Source organism: Marmota monax, unplaced genomic scaffold (assembly GCF_021218885.2).
Source record: "Marmota monax isolate L192 unplaced genomic scaffold, Marmota_monax_Labrador192_F-V1.1 WCK01_AAM20220418_F8-fsc00037, whole genome shotgun sequence".
Classification (NCBI taxonomy): domain Eukaryota; kingdom Metazoa; phylum Chordata; class Mammalia; order Rodentia; family Sciuridae; genus Marmota; species Marmota monax.
This window is the reverse complement of record NW_026693245.1, coordinates 2,248,661-2,271,151: the sequence shown is the minus strand read 5'-3', so window position 1 is coordinate 2,271,151 and position 22,491 is coordinate 2,248,661. Positions and strand designations below refer to the sequence as shown.

General features: G+C 37.7%; 1 protein-coding gene across 5 annotated transcripts in view; it reads left to right on the top strand.

Moving 5' to 3' along the window:
- Positions 1 to 9,406: 9,406 nt before the first annotated feature.
- Positions 9,407 to 22,491, top strand: part of Paip1 (poly(A) binding protein interacting protein 1) — a 28,987-nt gene continuing 15,902 nt past the window's right edge. Inside the window, exons 1-4 of one of the 5 annotated variants that reach the window (XM_046456304.2) lie at positions 9,407 to 9,539; positions 10,879 to 11,048; positions 18,246 to 18,431; positions 21,811 to 21,923. In XM_046456304.2, coding sequence (XP_046312260.1) covers positions 10,950 to 11,048; positions 18,246 to 18,431; positions 21,811 to 21,923 — 398 coding nt within the window. In that variant the 5' untranslated portion in view covers positions 9,407 to 9,539; positions 10,879 to 10,949. The other 4 variants (XM_046456303.2, XM_046456302.2, XM_046456306.2 and 1 more) reach the window with 4 other exon arrangements.

Below are 22,491 nucleotides of genomic sequence, written 5' to 3'. Positions count from 1 at the left end.
GGAGAACTGACATTACACAGAGAGAACAAGGTTAAATAATTGGCAATTTGTTTAAGCTATTTAAGTGAAACTAGAGTGTATTTGAATTTATCATGATCATCTGAAAAACTAACTCTTGCCAGTTGTGATGGTATGGGTTTGTAGTCCCCTTTGGGGACCTGGGAAAATGGTAAGGGATAAGAACTATGTTAGTATCCTAGGGCTGCTGTAATTACTATGAGGGAGATCAAAAGAGACCCCTTCCTAAAATATAGTTCGTTAGCATATTTCAAGATGGTTAATTAGAGGGGCTGCAGGCAGAGGAATTTACGGGACTTAAAATAACAGAAATGTTGCTCTCACAGTTATAGAAACCAGAATTCAAAATCAAGGTTTCAGTACAGTGTATTCCTTCTGAAAGTGCTCAGGGAGAAACCTTGCTATGCCTCTCTCCTGGCTTCCAGCAGTTTTCAGCAATCTTTTGAATTCTTTGACTTAAAGACACCTCTATTATCTGGTTGCATTTTCACATTACCACCTTCTGTGTACCTTCTCCAAATTTCGCTCTCCTTTCTCTAAAACAGATACCAGTCAGTGGACTTAAAGACCATCCTAATGCCAGGATGGTTTAATATCATGATCCTTAACTAATTACAACTGCAAAGATTATATTTCCAAACAGGAGTGGATATGAATTTGAGTTGGGAAACAGTATTCAAACTACTACAGGGGCAATGTGCGTTTAAAGGTATCACAATGTGCATTGTTGTTTGTTTGTTTTTGAAGATGGATGGACTTACCAATTCTTGAGTTTAAACAAAAAATTCAAATTATTTTGGGAAAATAAAAGGGAAAGTTATTGTGTATTAATAATTGAAAATATGTTCCTTAGATACATACTATTTGCATTTTTTTGTGGAGGGGTACCGGTATTGAATTTAGGGGCACTCAACCACTGAGCAACATCCCAGACCTATTATGTATTTTTTTTATTTAGTGACAGGGTTGCTTAGTGCCTCGCTATTTGCTGAGGCTGAGTTTGAACTCGTGATCCTCCTGTCTCAGCCTCCCTATCTGCTGGAATTACAGGCGTGAGCCACCATACCCAGCTCTATTTGCAATCTTTAAAAACAATCTAATTGAAAATTTCCTTCAATTTTTATATATTTTATTCTTTTTGGGGGAAGGAAGGTACTGGGGATTGAACTCAGGGACATTTAACCATTGAGCCACATCCCCAGCCCTATTTTATATTATTTAGAGACAGGGTCTCACCAAGTTGCTCAGCACCTTGCTTTTGCTGAGGTTGGTTTTGAACTTATGATACTCCTGCCTCAGCTTCCCCAAGCTTCTGGGATTACAGGCATGTTCCACCTCACCCAGAAATTTTTATATATTTTATTCTTATCATTATTATCACACCACTTGATTAAAGAACCCTGGAATAATAGTTAACATTTTATAATATTTAACTTTTTAAAATGCATTTGATAATAACTCTAGATCAAATATTTTAACTGGTTTTGAAACATCATCACTTTGAAGGACTTTTTTTAAGCTAGATTTTACCCATTTTACCCAAAGAAACAAATAAGTATCTCTCACTTACATTGGTTTCTGGTGTACCATTCTGCTATACCCTCCTACTTCTTGAACCAGCATTCAGTTCTTTTACCACTTAAGTGTGCAGATGTTTCAAATGTTCCTTAACATCTGTCCTTTTAATTCTAATACTTTCTCCCTGATAGCCCAATGTCACCTGTGCTATAACAACTGCCAAAGCTCAATGTTCAGCCCAGACCTCACTCCTGAGCTGCAGACTATTTTGACCAACTGCCGACTATTTTGGTCAACTATTTTGACCAACTGGTCATTGCTGATTGAGATTTCCACGTAGATTTAAAGCCCAAAGAGAGAAACTCCCTTCTGCTTTCTTCCTTTTAGCTCTAACAGAATGCTTGCTGTTTCCTTGAAGGTTTGACACTTTTCTGTACTTCCCAGGCTTTTCTCATGCTTTTCCTCTCTGGAATATTCTTCCTGCCCTTCCTTTTCTGTGTCAGCTCATTCTTCAAGGCTAGCTTCTATCTCTTCTGCATTCCAGAAAATCTTGTTCAACTCTTAATTATCAAGCTTAGCACAGTTCTTAGCACATAGCAAGTGCTAAATGAAAGTTAGCAAAGATAAATAAGAAGCAGCTTCTATGAACGAAAGAATAGAATACTGGCTCTGGGTAAGTATCCTTGGGAAAGTTATTTAACTATAAAAATATGGAGACAATTTCACAGGTTATTATGAAAGGGAGAATAAAATTGTAGAAGGAATATAGGTCAGAGTCCACTAAGTCCTATATGTACAATTACTAGGATATTGCATGTTGTGATTATTTATTTAGACTCTGTGAAAGATGCAAAAGCAATTCAATGAAGGAAAGAAAAACTTTTCAATAAATGGCATTAAAGCAACCAGATATCTGTAGGCAAAAACAAAAGTGAACCCCACAAGCCAGGTGTGGAGGCCCATGCCTATAATCACAGTGGCTTGGGAAGCTGAAGTACCAGGATTGCAAGTTCAAAACCAGGCACTTAGCAACTCAGTGAGACCCTGTCTCTAAATAAAATATTTTAAAAGGGCTGGTTATGTGTCACAGTGGTTAAACCCCTCTTGGGTTCAATCCCCAGTACTACAAAAAAAAAAAAAAGAATCTCGACCTAAGTCTCACAGCTTCTGTAATCATTAACACATAATGGAGTGCAGAATTAAGTATGAAACCATAAAACTTTCTAAAAAATATAGGAGAAAATCTCCAGAACCTAAGACTAGTCTTAATACCAAAAGCATTATTTATAAAAGGAAAAATTAATAAACTGAGCTTTGTCAAAAAAAAAAAAACAGGAGATAGGGGAGCTGGGATGTAGCTCAGTGACAGAAGAAGTAAAGGATCTCTTCAGGGTCTCCTATAAAGGGGTACTAATCCTATTCATAAATTTCTGTGACCTAGTCATCCCTCAAAGGCTACATTTCCTAATACTATTGCCTTGGGGTTTGGATTTCATTGCATGTATTATGGGGGAATAAACATTTAATCCATTGCACTCTGGGTTATTATTGTCTATGTTTCTAATTCCTACACTTAAGTGTAAGCTCCTTGAGGACTGGTATTTTGTTTTATTCATTGACAGGTCATCAACACCTAACAGAATGTCTGGCTTTTATCAAGCAGTCAACAAATACATGTTAAGAGAAAGAAAAAAATTGTGAGCACTCTGTATAAGTTAAAGTTAAAGTGTAAGTTCCTCAAGGAGCTTACACTTAAGTGCAGGAATTAGAAAGGAAGATCTAAGCCAATGACTGTGTGCCAACAAAAAGATCAGTGAATAGACTGAGCCAAGGAGATAGAGAAACAGAACATGCCAGGGCAAAAGAAGTCTTGCTTGATATATTAAACATTGACATTCCTGTCTCTTCAGTGCCAAACTTGGACTTGGCACACCATCTGATTAATGAATATTTCCAGCTGTGACATTACCTCACTGCGGGACAGCAAGCACTCAGTCCAATTAGTTGAATTGTGCAATTACTAGGATATTGCATTATTTGCTTAGAACTTCTTCCAAAATTTGCAACTCCTTCATCTCATGCTCTGACCATCTGATGGTCAGAGCATGAGATTTATTTCCAATTTTTTTAATTTCTGACTTTTTTTTTTAGTTGTTGATGGACCTTTATTTATTTATTAATTTATATGTGGTGTTGAGAATCGAACCCAGTGCCTCAAACATGCTAGGCAAGTGCTCTACCACTGAGCCACAACCTCAGCCCCTTATTTCTGACTCTTGATCCCCTTTTTCCTTCATCACCTGTCTTCCCCTTTCAACCTTCTCTATGTAGCCTCAACCATGAACAATTTCTCGGCCTCTTCTGTTTTTATCCTTCTATCTCAACATAATGAAATCACATTCCCACTAATAGGCTTCTCAGTTCCTACATCAGGTTGTCATGAAATTGTTGTTCTATGAATGGTAGTATCCACCCTCACCTGGGCCTCTGTACCACCCTGCAGATCTCCTATGACCAATCTGCTTCCTACTCAGCTTTCTCTCCCAGAGCAGCTTTTACAACCCTTGTCAATTTCCTCAAGCTGACATTTCCTTATTTTTTACTGAGGATGTGGAGACCATCTTTCTAAAATTTCCAGTGTTCTCCCGTCCTGCATCTGTTTCCATTTCTAGTGAAAAAATTTTTTCTCCAGCCAGTTATTCCTGATGTATGTTTTTTGAATTTGTGATCTGCCACCACCCTCTAATACTTTATTCCCTCAATTTTTATTCTTTTCCCAGGTGCATTCCTTTGCCTCATTGTCTTTAGCTGATATACTGATGTTTATGCCATCTTTTAAAATTTTTTTTTCTAATAGCAAAGAAAAAAACTTCTTCCGTACACTTGTTTTGAAAACTCATCCTATAACTATTCCTCCCATTGTTTCAGTCAAGCTTATAGAAATTTATCTACACTTACTATCTTCATTTCTTAATACTGATAATTGCTTGCAACTGAATCACTCACAAATCTGTTATTCCCATTGCTAATATCATTGGAATGCCTATTTATTAATTTATAGTGAGAAATATAACTCAAAGAGAATGGAATGTCTGCATCAGTGTAATCTGTTATTCTAGAGGCAAAAAGAGCTTGTGGACTCCGGGCTGAGAACTATGTGATCTTAAGCAAGTTAATTAACCTGTTTGAACCTCAGTGTTTTTATATATAAAGTGGGATAAGTAATACTATCTACATTATAGAATTGTTTTGACGTTTAGATAATTAAATGAGAATTCATGTGAAGTGTGTACTTGGAATCTAAGTGCTAAATATTAGCTATTATTTTTGTTATGTTCCTCTAAATATGTAAATTTGGACAGATAGTAAAATTATAATGAGAAGATTGCTTAGTGCATGTGCACTAGATTTCAGAGGTGGTGGTTTATCCAGTTGTTTAGTTACCTCAGATAGGAAACACCTGATGCAGGGACTGCAGGGCTCAATCTCAGGGAAGAGTTCACTTTCATGGACTCTTTAGAATCCTATTATTTGATACCTCTGCAACATTTGTCTCTCTCTTTTCAGCTTTTTGTGTTTTATGTTGTTTTTTTTTTTTTACTGGTTTTTCTCAGTTTTAGTTGTATGTAAACAAAGAAAACAGATTTCTGTCCTTCAAGCCTGTCATTAGATTTGGTGTTATCTCTTTCCTTCTGCCACTATATAATTTTTCTAAGACACCCATTTCTTCCTGTGGCTTTAGCCATCAAATTCCTAATGCAGGCAAGACTCTTCTGAGCTCTAATATCATAACCTTAACTGTCCACTGAACAATTCTGCTTGGATGCTCCAGGTGTCAAATGAAATGTCCAAAGTGGAATTAGAGTTCCTGTTTTCTTGAACCTGTTCTCTTCTGGTATCCTACTTCTGCTGAAGCACCAAGCCAGAATTCTGGGAGTCAGCCTTATCTCTGGCCTCTCGTTAATCCTTCACATACATTCTGTTAAGTTCGTCCTAAATATTTACTGAATTTGGGGGAGTTCCACTACCAATTTAGTAACATCATCATTTCTACCCAGCACTTCTGCAACAGCCACCAAATGAGCCTTCCCACTTCCAGTATCATATCTCACCTAATCTCACACTCCTGCATATCCTCAGCATAAAAGTAGACATGCAATCATTATTTGCTGAATGGAGAACATCTGAATGAATGGACTCCTATCTTCACAGAGTTTAAAATTCAGCTGAGAGATCAACGTTAAACAAGTGTCACTAGGTATTGGGGACATCTCAAGCAGCATTCCTGGCTATCTGAGACTCTGTGATAGCTTGGAGCCCTGCTCCAGATGGGAGTCTCAAGTGCCAACCAGCTGGGATTATATTTCATGAGAAGCTCAAGAAATTAAAAGAGGAAGATAATTTACACAAATGAGAACCATAAGAACAAACACATCAGCTAATTTTTCTCTCTTAATGATGCCTCCACTCATTTATAATGGTATGTAAGTTACCATGATGATTTGAGTGGGAGGAATGAACTGAATTAGCTAGGGAGATTTTAGGAGTGATAGAATAAAATGATATAAGTTTTATTTATATGCAGTAGATTTACCAACCTTTTATTTAAAGATAATTGTAAATTTACATGTATTTGGAAGAGATGATAGAGAAATCTTGTTCACCCTTCACCTAGTTTCTCCCAGTGGTAACATTTTGCATGACTATCACATCCAGGAAATCAACAATAACAAAATCCACCTACCTTAGTCTTATATGCACTCCTATGCATGTATATTTAGGATCTATGTAATTTTGTCACATGTGCATATTTATGTGACCACCATCACATTAAAAGAACAGAATAGTTTAATCATAAGGATTCCTATTATTTTAATAACCATATCTATTCCCCTCCAAAACCCATCCCCTCTCTGATCATGGCAACCTGTTCTGCATCTTTATAATTTTGTCATTTCAAGGCTATATAGTTGGTATTGTACAACAATATTTTTTTGAGATTGACTTTTTTCATTCTGCATAATTCCTTTGAGATCAAAGTTGTTCTACTGATAGTTGTTCCTTTTTCTTGCTGAGTAGTATTTTGGAGGTGAAAATGAAAGTACCACAGCATATTCATTCACTGAAGAACATCTGGGTTGTTTCCAGTTTGGGGCTATTATTAATAAAGGTGCTATAAACATTTGAATGAATGTTTTTGTGTGAACATAAATCTTCATTTCTCTGGGATAAATGCCTAGGAGTGCACTTGCTGAGTTGTATGATACTTATGTTTTTTTTTTGTTTTAGAAATCCTCAAACGGTTTCCTAGCATGACTACACCATTATATATTTCTACCAGCAATATATAAATGACTCACTTTCTTAACTATTTTTTTATCTTTACAAGCATTCTTACAGTCTTGCATTATTTTTTAGTTTAGCCATTCTGGTAAGCAGGTAACGAAATGTCTTTGGGTTTTAATTTTATCTAATGGATAATTATATTGAACATTTTTTTCATGAGTTTAAATGTCTTTGTATATTCTCTTTATTGAAATACCCATGAATATATTTTCCCCATTTTGTAACTGGATTGTACTTTTACAGTTAAGTTTTCAGAGTTCTTTATGTACTCTAGATACATGTCTTTTGTTGCATATGTGGTTTGCAAATATTCCTTCCATCATGTTTGTGAAAAATTTCTTTTAGCTGGACTTGAAGGCTGCATTGCCTACTCCAATAAGGTCCAATAATGAAACTGAAGTCAATAAATTTTGAAAACCAGTCTTTTTATTGTCACTATACTGGTAAACCAAGGAGAAGTGAGTTCTGTTATTACAGCCTATGATGGACCAATTACTGGGCTAGGACCTAAAGATACAGAGATGAAAAAGGTATATTCTGCCCTCAGAAAGCTGATTTATTACAGAAGACAGTTAAACCAAATACTAACAATCTGGCATGGTAGGTGGCCAAAATAGAGTTTTCCAAGGGTACAACTAGCACAAGGGAAGGAATCTAAGATTAGGCAGCTTGAGGAAGTCTTCCTGGAGAATGTTTTTCAAGCCTAGTTTAGGGAAATACATCTTTGTCGTGTTTCACAGCAGGTTCCTTTCCTGTATTACAACACATTTTCCAACTTCTCTGAAGTTAGTCCTCAGACACTCCTTTCACCATAAATTAATAAAAAAGGTATGAATGTGGAGCTGTTTTTGATGATTCTCTTTAGGGAGTCCCATCTGGCACCCATATTTTCATGTGTCTGTGTATGTGTGGCCTCTTGCCATTCTGCAATACCTAGTACCTGCCAGTTGCACAACAGTCCCGAGATGGATGTGAGCCCTTGTGATATCTTGATACCTTTTCTGTAAAAAAAAAAAAAAAAAAAAAAAAAAAAAAAAAATATTAGAATATCTGCTTCACAGGGTATGAGGATTACATAAAATGATAAAGGTAAAACTCTTGAAACAGTGGCTGACACATAATGAAGTACTCAGTAAATACTAGTTGTTATCATCACAATGCTAAATCCATTCGTGTTATCCCCAAGTCCCAGTTTCACACATTATAATAGGGCTAAAAGTTCATATAACAAATAAGGAGGAGAAGGATATCTCTGAATTATCTGATTTATTTAACAAAAGGAGGATATAAAGATGCACTGACACCCCCATAAATGCAAAATATTCTTATGCTCACATAGGAAAGTCCTGGATGTGAGAAATGGTGCTACCTACCATCAATGTTTTGAGGGGAAACAAAACAGTGTGAGTACAAACCAAAACCTAGGACAGAATTGGGACATCTACTTCAGTGGAACATCCAGGATAACTAATTTTCAGTTTTTGAGTATAGTTTATGGGTCCTCTCTATGTAATAATACAGAAGTCCAGACAAGAAAGGACTGATGGCCATATACAACCATGTTTTTAAGATGTTAAGAGCATCACCTAACTTAATTTTTAAATTGTAATCTTATCTAACATGCAACATGAATCATTGATTCATGGTTTGCCTTCATCAAAGCCATTCTTCTCATTTAGGTGAAGACATTAATGTTTTACAAGTGAGAAGAGAACATGGTTAAAAAGAGTTTCTGACCCTAATTGAAATGATTCTGATCATGAAAAACATTTTAAAAATTAAGTTCTGCTTAAATCACAGGACTAAAGTCAGAATTTGTGGAGATGGTTCAATCCAACAGTGAATGTTTTTCCTCCTTTTCTTTTCTTGCATTTATTCTTCATCTGGCAATAGTGCCATCAGACCTGACAAATATAACTCACACATAATTACTAGAACTGTGTTGTGCAAAGTGCTGTAGTCACTAGCCACATGAGGCTCTTGAACACTCTGAATGTGTCTAATCCTAAATAAGATATGCCTTATGTGTAAAATGCAAACTGAATTTTGAATAACATGCAAAATATCTCATTCATATTTTTACATTAATTACATGCTGAAATGATACCATTCTGGACTATTGGGCTAAATAAACTACATTAAAACTAATTTCACTGGTTTCTTTTTACTTGTTTAATGTGGCTTCTACAATATTTATAATTACATAAGTGGCTTAGCATTTGCGACTTGCATATTTTTATTGGACAGCACTGGTAGAAGATGAAAAAGAGTGCTCTTACAGTGAAGATACTGCATTCTTAAAATTTCTCAAGGGTAAGGGAAAAGGGAATAGATCGAAGCTTGGTCACAGTAGGTGTCACCTACTCGGATACATACCTACAGTTAATCCAAGGGGGAGGGCGTGTTTGATTGTGTTTGCTCCCCTCCCCGCAGCTAACGGAGCAGGTGGTAGAGCTTCTTCTAGGACCCCTTTCCCCACCAGTTCTCGGGCTCGACTGTAGCCGGCCATCGAGCACACCTGCGCGCCCACCAAGGTGCGCTTCCGCGAACCCTGCCGCCGGGTCCACGCCCCCTCCCCCCGTATTTTTATTTTCCTGGTATCAACCGTCAGTCTCGCACTGCTCTCCTGAGAGCCACCGAGTTGTCGGCCCGCCTGGGTGAGCGTTCCCCACTTTCCCCCAGCCTGGCCCCGGGAGCCGACGCCCGAGCCCGAGCCCGAGCCCGAGCCCGGTCACGGGCATGGCAGCCCGTGGTCGAGACGCCGCCCGCCGGGCGGCCTGCTGGGCCGTGGATGCCCGCCATCCGCCGACAGGAGGAGCCGCGGCAGGCGGGCGGGCGTGCCCAGGGCCTCCGGGCCGCGGGGGGCCGCTGTGACCCGTCTTGGCCCCCGCCGCGCCGGGGGCGGGGTGCTGGGGTTTTGGGGAGAATCTTAGAGCAGAGGGCAGCCGAGGGGGGCGGGTGCTGTGAAGCGGCGGGTTCGGCCGGGGCTCAGCCTGCGGTCCGCTCCGCCCGAAGCGCGGAGGAGCGGGGCCCGCCGCCCAGTTCTTCCATGAGGCCTGAGTGAGGCGCAGCGGCGAGAGCCGGCCCGCGGCGCCTCCCCCCGCATCCTATCCGGAGCGCAGCGGCCCCCGGAGGAGGAGGAGGAGCATGTCGGACGGTTTCGATCGGGCTCCAGGTGCTGGTCGGGGCCGGAGCCGGGGCCTGGGCCGCGGAGGGGGCGGGCCTGAGGGCGGCGGGTTCCCGAACGGAGCGGGGCCTGCGGAGCGGTCACGGCACCAGCCGCCGCCGCAGCCCAAAGCCCCGGGCTTCCTGCAGCCGCCGCCGCTGCGCCAGCCCAGGACGGCCCCGCCGCCAGGGGCCCAGAGCGAGGCCCCCGCAGGCTCCCAGCGGCCTCCTCGGCCCGGGGTGCTCCCAGGTACGGAGCAGCTCTAGGGACCCCGTCTTCCGGGCCAACGCTTCCCCACGGCTCCCCGTGTGTGCCGAGGCCCGGCGCGTCACGTCCTCCGTTCCCCGGTTCCCCGAAAGCATTTCCGGAGGGGCCCGCTGGTTACGGGGTAGGAAGGGGCCCAGAACCGGGTTTGGAAGGTGGCTGCTGGAATCCTTTGTGCGCCCTGGCTGGGGGGAGGGGCCGGGTGCGCGATCTCCGAGTTCTGGCGTCCCGGGAGGAAGTAAAAATCGCCTCCCCCTCCCCAGCCCTAGAAAGCGGGGCTGGGGCAAGCAACCACCCCCATTTTTAACCAACTCCTTGAAAAAGAGGGAGGGGAAAAGAAAAGCTCTCAAGCGTTCATTTGGGAGGCAGGTATGTTTATAAATGAGCTAAAGCAAGTCTATTGTTCCTTTTTGCAGGCTCTCTGTACATATCTTGGTGATCATCTTCAATTTTGTATTTAACTCTTAAAACTTGGTGCTTTCTCAGATGGTTTTTTTCAGTACCAAGTTGTTACACAAAGGAATGAATGCTTCTAACACCGTTTTTTCCCCCCTTTTCTTTCTCAGAACAAACAAGGCCCCTGAGAGCTCCACCTAGTTCACAGGATAAAATCCCACAGCAGAACTCAGAGTCAGCAATGGCTAAACCCCAGGTGGTAGTGGCTCCCGTATTAATGTCTAAACTGTCTGCGAACGCCCCTGAATTTTACCCATCAGGTTATTCTTCTAATTATACAGTGAGTACACCCGTTCTTAACAACTCTGGGTTAATACTACTGGAATAATGTGATTATTACTTCATTAATCAGAATATGCTAGTGCTTTCTAAACTCTACATAAAACATTTTGTTATGAATTCATTGAACTCATGAATCGTTTCATGAGGGAATAACTAGTTCAAGAATATGTTTTGTAGTTACCTTCAAGGCATTAGAGTGTAAGTTTGAGTAGGAATTTTTGTCTGTCTGGTTCACTGCTCTCAGCATCTATGGAGTATCCATAAACTAATGAACATTATATCAAGGACATTTTCAATTTGAAAACTAAAACCTATTTCTAGACTTTAGAAACAGCCTTAGGTAGTGGCCAAGCAAGCCTGATTTTTAGTTTGATTTATAACAAGGTAAGTAAATATTCATTGGGAGCTTTAGGGTAAATTAAACTGGTTTTGCTGTAAACTAATCATAAGGTAGTTCTGTTGAATGTTGAGAAATATTTATCTGGGCTCTTATTTCTAATTGTTTGGCCATATGTTAAAATAGTATTTCTGGTGCTAGTTACTTATCATATGTAGAGATGTTATAAGGGGTGTGGATAAAGTGTTTACATAGGTATGGAGAACTTTTAAACTTTCAGTTTTATATTGTCAGCAGTATAACAATTCTTTTTTTTAGTTGTAGATGGACACAATACCTTTATTTTGTTTTTATATGGTGCTGAGGATCAAACCCAGTAAACATTTGAGGCAAGCACTATATCACTGAGCCCCAACCCCAGCCCCAACAATATAACAATTCTTAAAGTGGGTCATATTTTTCTTAGCAGCACAAAGCATAGTTGGGATATGTAGAAAGGAATTTGTTGTGCTAGGTAAGCCCAGATGAGTAAATGCACAGGGGTTGATTGTAGGAAAGTGGGGGAGGGAATCATGGAAAATATGATTGATAATACTTTAGTTTTATTGAAGTATAATATAAGGGATACATGGATCATATCAAAGCTTCACAACCTTAACTAGTTTCCTAGTCAAGAAATGGAATGTTATCAACATCCTAAAAACTTTATTATTTTGACTTTAAATAGTTTTGCCTATTTTCAAAGTTTATATAAATAAGGATGTACAGAATATATTGCTTTTTACTTTCCATCTACACTAGAATTAAATCATGCTATAATTTTTTTATTTTATTTTTTAGTGGTAGTTGGACCCAATACCTTTATTTTATTTATTTATTTTTATGTGGTGCTGAGGATCAAACCCAGGACCTCGCACGTGCGAGGTGAGCGCTCTACTGCTGAGCCACAACCTCAACCCCAAATCATGTTATAATTTGAAGTGATTCTCAGAATTCTATTGCATGACCATATGGAGGTTCCATTTGTCTGTTGATGGACATTCTTCTACTTTGGGGCTAATCCTATTCATAAATAGGATTGCTATTACTGTCTGTGTTCTGGTGGTGGTTTGCCTTTATTTTGCTTAGTATATACCAAGGAGTAGAACTGCTAGGACTTAGAGTAGCCAGCTTTAGTGGAGACTGACAAATGGTTTTCCAAAGAAAACCATTCATTTCACTGTACAATGAGCAGCATGATTTCTAGTTGCTCCACTTTTGGTCAGCACTTGGTATTTTCTGTTGAGCCATTCTGATAAGTATGTAGTATCTAGTTGTGGTTTTAGTGTGTATTTTTCTTATAACTAATGATGGCACATCTCTTTTGTAACCTTTTTTCTTTTGACTGTTATTAATGGGAACAGGTGTACTTCATAGAAACTCTTACACTGTATAGGAAAGCCTTTGGAATTAGGAGAAATTGTAGGCGTAAAAGGAAAAACAATTGATTTGGGGTTAAAAGAGCCATCTGTTATGTAAAATAGAAATGAGAACAGCTAGGGTTCTTGCAAGAAAGTTGTATTTAGCTCAGAGAATAAAAGAATGATGGGGGAATTGTTGAGTAGTTGAATAGACTCTTAAGGATATTTTTCTTCTAGTAGCCACTCAAACAGTTCCCCATTTGTTTTCTTCCATATTGACTTGGACTGTTTTATGATATGGAAGGGAAAGGTTTTGTTTTGTTTTTAATACCTTTATTTTATTTATTTTTATGTCGTTCTGAGGATTGAACTGGGGCCTCACACTTGTTAGGCAAGTGCTCTATAGCTGAGCCACAACTCCAGCCCGAGGAACGATTTTTTTCACAATACTATACATAGTTCAAATGACTCCTGGGCTGTAGAGCAGAGTATTATGTTAGTCCACTTATCTTGAGTCACTGTCATCTTTTAGGTATTCTTTGCTATTTCCTTAGTAGATAAGCACCTTCTATGCTCAGTTTACCAGAACATGTTGTGAACTGGAAGACTGTTAGTCTACAGGTGTATCTTCTTTGGCCCTTGGTGTGTGATTTAAAAAAAAAAAAAAAAAATTTGAAAGTTGTTTTAATTAGTTCTTCATATTTAAATTAGCTGTTTCAGATTTGAATTTTTCTGATTTCTTTTGAAATCATAAGATCTGGCCACAAAGACAACTAGCATTCTGATAGAGCAAAAATTGGCTGTACCAGAATAGAGGCATAATTTGCTTCCTGGCTTACTTCATTTGTTTCTTTTTCTATTTTTTTTGGGGGGGTGGGGTTATTGGGGATTGAGCACAAGTGTACTTGACCACTGAGCCACATCCCCACCCCTATTTTGTATTTTATTTAGAGATAGGCCTCACTGAGTTGCTTATGCTTAGTGACTCGCTTTTGCTGAGGCTGGTTTTGAACTCTTGAGCCTCCTGCCTCAGCCTCCCAAGCAGTTGGGATTACAGGCAGGTTCCATGGCTCCGGGCTTGCTTCATTAATTTTTAACCCATGCAGATTCCATAGACTTTGGGCTTGCTACCTTGCTCTGGTATATTCTCTAGCCTTACAGATTTACTCTAATGACTACCTTTGGTTAAAGCTAAAAGTATTCCTCAATTTATTTGTCACACCAGAATCCTTGTTTTCCCCCGTGACTGTTAGGTTAAGATCTTGTTGTGAGGGAAGGTTTTCCTTATATAATTCAAATGTAGCTACATTCGATCACTTATTCAAGTAGTTAAATACTTACGAGTCAAGCACTGCCTATACAGCAGCAAACAAAACAGATAAAAATTCCAGTCTTCCCAGAGCCTCTTTTCTAGTGGTCTGCCTCAGTTTCTAGAAAGTTCTTGAGTCTGTTTGTCGTATTCATGAAAATGTGTTGTCTAGTATTCCTAGCTAGGTCTCTCTTAAGAGTACATTCTTTTTCTAACAGACTTTATGGTATTTGTTTGCTGTGTTTTTTAAGTTTTCCTAACTGGTTTCTTTAGTCGTCCTTCTGATCCTCCTACTAGAATTTCCTATTATTCTATCACATTGAGTTGCTGTATCCATCTATTCCTGGTTGTTGCTTCTTCTCAAACCAGTATGCCTTGTATATTTGATCATGATTTACTAACCAGTGCCCGAAATTCCCCATGGGAATTCATAAAGCATTTACGTTTCCCTCTCTCTCTCTCTCTCTTTTTTTTTTTTCTTTAAGGGCAGGCATCTTCAAGCTACTGTCCACCTTTCTCCTCTATCTTTTAGTAACATTTTCTAGAAGTACTCACTCTAGACACTACTGTACTTCTCACTGACTGCAAACATCTGCAATCTGATCTTTCTAGGTATATTGCTACTATTTTTTGCAACAGTTAATGATGCTCTTCTGATTTTTTTTTTTTTTGTCAATTGTCATTTTAATCCTCATCTTAGACCTTGAATACAATAAGACCCATGAACACAGTATGATCTGTTCAGTATAAAATTCCCAGTGTGCCAGGTCCTGTGCTAGGTTTCAGTGTTTTTTTTCTTTTTAAACTAGTCTTTCAAAAGTTCCTTTTTAATGTTATAAAAACTAAATATTTAAGGTACTATTTTCTGGGTGGGCTTTTTTTGTTTGTTTGTTTTTTTGGTGTGTGTGTGGGGTGGGGTGTGACTTTTCATTCCCAAGATATTTCAACTATTATTCTCTCACAGATTTCAAACTACAAATTTATTCAGTAGCATTTAATGTTACAAGCATCACCATTCCTCACTTACCTCCTCCTTTGATTTCTGTGGCAGTTCCCCCCAACTTCTCCCTCAGATAGCAGTCTTGGAGGTCCTGTCATTTTGGCATTTTATTATTTCTCTTACAAATCCTGCCTGTCCTTAGAGTATGACCATCATCTTTCTATATGCTAATAATCTTAAAATCAAATTCTTCATCTGAACTCTAGACTTGTTTCCAATTGTTTGACTTCATGAGGATTTCACATTCAAACTCAAGTATAATTAACTGTTAATCTTTTGCAGATCTTTCTAACTAGCTGAGGCCAAAAAACTTGATGGTGTATTAACTCACCTCTTTCCCTCACTCTTGCTCCAGTTCAATCGAGCTAACCTAAATAGTCTTGACTAGTTCACCATCTCACTGTCTTGGATTATGGTCTCTTCTCTTGACAGTGCATACCAAGGGCATACCATGAAAGGTGCATTTTCTAATTGATGTCCCTCCTGATATCTTCCATAAAATTCTAAGAAAAATAGAACTCGAAAATATTCCTGAGCTTAAAAGTCATTTGGCTCAATATTGAAGACTGAAGTGTGTGCTTTGAAAAATCTGGTACTAGAGAACTAATGCAGGCTTTGAACATGTTGGAATGCCTATCTGTTCAGAATAATGTGTCTCTTTTTTTTTTTTTTTTTTTTTTGCTTACAGTGGCAGGTTTTGGATCCAATCCTCTGTTATATTCAGAGCAACTCTACTTTTCTTCTACTTATTGGACTTCAAATTTTCTTAAAAGAGTTTGTTGACTTTATAAAAGTCAATGTTAAACTGCATTAACCCCAATGAATGTCATTTTATAGAAACACAAAATTAGTAGCTTTAGCTAGGACCTGCCGACTTGACTTGCTTTTTTCTCTTCATTATCATTAATAATTATAAGATACTATAAGTCTGTAAAACTACTGTATATGGAAACTTAAACTAGTTTTTACTTATGAAGTTCACACATTGTACAAAATTACCATTAACTATATTAGTGCATTTTTGTGCTTAACTGCTTTCATTACTTTATAATATAAAGTTTAGTATTTATAATGGGAACATTTCTTCACTCTAGAGTTAAGTATTATTGTTTTTTTTTCCTTCTCAGAAATTCTCTGCCTATACAAATCTTAAAAGAAAGAAAGTTACACTGAAATATGATTGGATTCTTGCTTTTCATTTAACATGCTATCTTGAAGATATTCCTATGTTGATACATTTAAGTATATATTGTTTTCTTAAATGGTTTTATAATAGTCCATTATATGGATATATTTAAGTAGTTGACCAATTTCTTGTTCATAGATTGTTAGATGGATTTCTTAGCAATGAACATCCTTCCAAATAATGTGAAAAAGTGGGTTTTAAGACTTTATTATTTAAAAAAAATTTTTTTGTAGTTGTAGATGGACAGCATGTCTTTATTTTATTTTTTTTATGTGGTGCTGATGATTGAACCCAGTGCCTCACATATGCGAGACAAGTGCTCTGCCACTGAACTACAGCCCCAGCCCAAGACTTTGTTATTTTTTAGTGTGGTATAGAGAATAAAAGTGTAGGTTTTGTACTTCTAACTAGCACTGTGACCATACACAAATTTATTGTTGGTATGTGGCTCTACCTCACTCAAGCCCTCCCAACTTCCCCTGTTTTTCGCATGGTCTTTAGATTCAGTCTCTTTAGTGGTGTCTGTGTTTTAGCCATTCTCTCTATTTCTCAAAGATATCATGCCAAGTACCACCTCTTTGGTGCCCGTATGCTTACTGTGGCCACTTTAGGGTGTCTTTCCTGATATTTGGTGTGATTGATTTCCCCCCCCAGTTTAAATGCCTGGCCATATTTTTCAGCTTCTGAATGTGTTTTACATCATGGGAGGAGGGATTTGTGTGCTTTTATTGATGGGAGACATTATGTCATGGCCATATTCCCAGCTCTTAAAATAGTCCTTGGCACTTAGTAGGTTCTCAATCTCACACAGTTTTGAATGAATGAATAACCAAAGAGACTTAACTGACACCTGTTTCTTCTGTGCAGGAATAGTAACGCTTATTGATTTTCTAGGGTTAAATCAGATACTGCATGCAAATCCCTTACTTATCTTTGTAAAAGCATTGAAAAGCTGTTAGTCTCTTTACTAAGTCTATCTTTCCACTGTAGAGCTTTTCTTAGGGCATTTTTGACCATGTGTGGGTGTGTTTTTTTAATGTATGCACTAACTTTAAAACTTAATCCCCTTTATAAAGGTACTGTATTTTGTATCTTTTTTCATATAGTTTCTAATTTGAGTTTCTAGAGAAGAATTTCATTAAGGAATATTATTTGACTATAACTGTTAAGTAAACTTTAAAATGCTTTGGAGGATATTCCAGGCATTGAGAGTGGGAATATTCTGGCCTGATAACTTTTATAGAACTCACCTGCTCAGCCCTACGGCCATTAATTATGATGTTGGCAACTTCCAAAGTGGTATTCCAAGTGGTGGAAATTTTAGCTGGAAACTATTGCTATATCAAAATCAGTTAGAAACCTAGCTGTAGCAGCCAAAAAGTTTCCTGCCATTTATATCATGATGAAACTTGTACTTACTCAAGCTAGCTATGTGCACTTTCCTGTCTTTGGGGATTAATAGATAGGTGCAAACCTTACTAGGTTTTTTCTTTTCAATATAGATACGATCAAACATCTACAAGAATATAGAAAATAGTATAATGAATCTCCATGGCCTTAATAGTAAGCTACATATGTTTCTATATCCCTGGTCCATCCTTTTCCTCTTATTTTCAAGCAAATTCTAAACTTTTATTTCATTGGTAAATAGACTTTATTTTTATATTGCTGTTGTAGTGAAATTCGTTCAAACTTTGTCAACCATCTTGTAAACCTACCAAGATAGAAAAGATGGTTCCCTGTCCAGCTAAATGGAGCCCTTCTATTGTTAAAATACTTAAGTTAGGCAAAGAAGAAGGATAGCCCAGTGGACTTAAGAATACAACTATTTTTTTTTTTAATCAGATGAGGGATGTTTACCAAAAATCCATGCTAGAGATACCCCAACTCAAAGCCATTGCATACTTGTTTTAGTTACAGGGATTAAAGTGTTGGTTTTGTGTTTTTTAATTTTGGTTTGTAGGAATCCTACGAGGATGGTTGTGAGGATTATCCCACTCTATCAGAATATGTTCAGGATTTTTTGAATCATCTTACAGAACAGCCTGGCAGTTTTGAAACAGAAATTGAACAGTTTGCAGAGACCCTGAATGGCTGGGTTACAACAGATGATGCTTTGCAAGAACTTGTGGAACTCATCTACCAACAGGTAGGTTTGCTGATGGCCACAGGGTGACCACCAGGTAGTTTCCTTCAAGCCCAAGGATAATGGCTACTCCTTAAGAGAAACTAGGTTCAAGTATACTTGACTCCACATTTGCTGGTTCTTGGAAACTTTTGAAGTCTATCTTGTATAGAATTCCTATAGTTAGAGATCCAACACTAGAGCCAGGCTGGATTGCTAACTCACCTGGGTAGCCACAGCTCTATACAGGCAACATTCATAGCTGTAACAAAGGGTCTATACATACAAGTAGTATGTAGAACAAGATTTGGGCACTTAGGAGGAAGACAACATAAGTATCACCTTCCCCACACCACTCTTGTTTTGTAGGATCTGAAACTTAACACAAAAAGATGTATTTTTTTTTTTCCTAAGTGTAGCATTATTGTAGAAGGGGGGAAATGTTAGAGGGAACTTTTCTTGCCTCATAAGCATCTCTTGCAAAAAGCCAGACTGAAAATGGTCTTCTCTTCAGTTTTAATGTTTCTACTTTTAAATTTAAGAATTTACATCTCAGTTCCTTAATTCCTAGAAAGTCCTATCAGTTGGCTTTTTTGTTTTGTTTTGTTACACAGTGTTCAATTTTCATCTTAGCATCTTGGTCATTGACACATAATATTTTTTTAAGGGTAAAAGATGCAGTAGAGAACACTGCCTTTTTAAGACAACAGTGTCTGTGATCAGTGTGAGACTGACCCCAAACAGTAGGGCTTGAAAAGAAATATAAATTTTATTTTGTCTTTAAAATTATTGCCAAAAGAGCAACTAAATTTTGGAATGTATGGAAGAGTGGTCATAAAAGCAAGCCGATGATTATATCCTACCTAATAATGTTTGGCTACTTTTCCAAGTTATAGACTGTTATTGGACCATAAGATTATTTAGTAGTCAACTGTTAGCTTTTAAGAAGTGTCTGAGAGTTAGGGAATCTGATTCATTATTTCTGCTTCTAAATGGATTGAAAAGAATTAAGAGATAAGAATATGAAATATGAGAACAAAAATACTACTTTTTGCTTTTCTTATTTCCCTACTGAATTTCAGCTATTCCGTAGACTGCATAATTATAGTTCCTCAGGCCTGAATAGAGCGGCTGTCTGACAAGCTTCAACTGTTTGTTTGATTGTCTCAAAACCAAATCTTCAAATAGTATAATTTGAAGTTTTAACATTTTGTGGTCAGTGGTATATTGACCTGATACAGATTTTTCCAGTAGCTTTTACGTTTTACTGAGGTAATTTATGAAAATTCATTCATCCCAACTAACAGTAGATGACCTTATCAAAAATGGTATATTAAACATAGACATTCAACTTTTATTCCTCTGCAAACACCATTAAAATGACAGTTTTATAAAAAAACAGAGACCCATTAGGATAAAAAAGGAAAGTAGATAAAAGCCCAGTGGATGGGTGAGTGTTAATCGACCTGGTAGATCTAACATTGATTTCCAAACCAGTTGAGGATCACCCCAGTTTACTGTGCAGGATCTCTAAAAGACTAAGAAAATGTTGGAATGAGGCTAAAAAGTATGAGCGTCTTGAAAAATTAGACTTCCTAATCTTTTTCTACCTGGTAGCCATTTTGAAGTTTCATTCTAACACTTCTTTAGAAGTTAACAGAGGGAGGCATTCCACCAAAAAAGGAATTAAACAAAAGGTGAAGACATGACAATTGGGGATTGGGGAATTCTGTGGGTAGGCTAAGTGAATTATCCAGATGATGTTGAAAGGAGAGTCCAAGACAACAGCCACATGTACATCAGGTTTCATGCAGCCAAGTAGTTTGGAAGACCACAGGAAAGATTTCCCTAGCAAGATGAGCCCACCTGCTGTGTTCAGTGATATTGAGAATAAAATTATAACCTGGTGAATTTAGAGATAAATCAATAAAAAATATAAAAAACAAAAAAGTGAATCTAGGGAAAACAAAATTCCGCAAAAAAGGAAATACTAATGTGATACATGGTTAAGCTGTAAGTGCAAATATAACAAAAATCATGATAATGCCTTACTGCTAAGTGAAGGGATTAGGAAATAATAGAATGGGGTGGTTTGAGCAGGGTGAAAGCTAAAAGCTCATCTTACATGGTGGGAAACTAGTAAGAAATAAAACCTAAACTAAAAAACCAAATAACATGGAAATACAGAAGTTAAAACTTTTTCAGTTGAAAGAATTGAAAGCAGTTGTCTATAGGAGTTAATGGGGTACAGATGAGGAAGTAGCCTTTTAGAATTTAAAGTCTTTAAATCATATGTGATGACTTTTAAGAAGACACTAAAGAAAACACAAATAGGAAAAGTTTGAATTTCAAGTCTTTTGTTAAACATATATCAGGAGAAATCATTTTTCTCCTTTGTGATATGTACATGATTACATGTAAGCAAGGAAATAGAAATAAAAAGAGTGCTTTATAATTATTATATGCCAGGCAGTGCTAAACACTTCACATGAAATTAATCCATTTAATTCTCAGTGGTTGTAAGTTATCACTCTTATCCTCACTGTATGCATATCTAAGCAGAGAAGTTAAGACTTGTCCAAGGTTACCACAGAAGTTTGGAGGACCATCCGTCCATTTGCTAGATCTGAAATCCCTGGTTGATAACCTTTTGAACTTGGCCATGTCTCATAACATTTGTGTGTGTGTGTGTGTGTGTGTGTGTGTGTGTTTAACCTACCATTAGGTGGTAAACTATGTTTTCTATTGTATTTTTTAAAACTGCAATTAAATGAGTGCTGCTTTGGCTACCTCACAATCTTTGATATTTAGTGTTTTTTCATTTTTTTCTTTTGTAGCTTAGCTGTTTTGATTTCCGCTTTACCCCAATCATTTTTGAAATATTCTTTAACTCTTAGTTTCTTGTACTAGTTACTATTAATCACCTCTCTTTAGGAATCAAACTAAAACTCGGACAGTTTTAGTGATATGTAGGGTCATAAAGCAGAAGGCTTTGGACTTTTGTTCTGTACTGCTATCCACCAAAGTCTCCTGTCCTGTCCCCGAGAAACACCACAGGTCTATAATTTTGCAACTATGCAACCATGGTGTTGCATACATGTCTGTTTTCTGCAAAAACGTACTAGCACCAAGAGATGGCTCATTGCTTTCTGGTAACCTTATATAAATGGAGGTGGTGGGGTGAACTTACCTAAAACATTTGTTTTTGTACTTGTGATTCTTGATGTTAAGTTTGGGAGGGAGAGTAAACTTAATTTCCTTATGCCTGACAAAAAACTTACCTGTTTTCCGTATTATATGGTTATTTTTGTGAGCCCAAATGTTTTGTCTTCTTTAAAACATTGCTTAGTGTTTGCATTAATAGCAGTGTATCTCTGTCACACAAAACCTTTCTTTTTAAAAGGCTACGTCTATCCCAAATTTCTCTTATATGGGAGCTCGCCTGTGTAATTACCTGTCCCATCATCTGACGATAAGCCCACAGAGTGGCAACTTCCGCCAATTACTACTTCAAAGGTCAGTGTGATATGAAATTAAAGGAAAACTACTTTAAATGTGCTAGATTTAAATTAAAAATTTAAAGGTAGCCTCTTTGCTAAAGATCATACATTATAGAAAGTTGCAAGGGAAAATAGGGTGGACCATTCTTATTTGCATAATATTAAAAGCTATGGTCTAATATATCATTTTCCCACCCATAATGATCTCTGCCATTGGTTTTGTATTTAGATTGGGCTTGTTTTCCAAGATCTTAAAAATGATCACTTATGTGTTTGAGTACTTTCATAGTTTTGGTTTGAGAAAGGATCTGATTTTATTTAAATTAGAATAAAGTGACCAATTCATTTTTTTTCCCGTGGTTTATTTGAGTTGCCACCTTCATCACACTACATTTTTAAGTATGGGTTTTGAATTAAGACTTTTATTATATTTCATTTATCACTTATTCTGTTCCTTCTAATTACCATACAATAGCTATAAAATGGCTCTTCATATTTTAAATACCTGGTTTAGTTAGTTTTCCATTTTTGTAGTATCTAATATTTGTTTCCTCTAGAGAACTTTAGAATCAGTGTTTGGATTA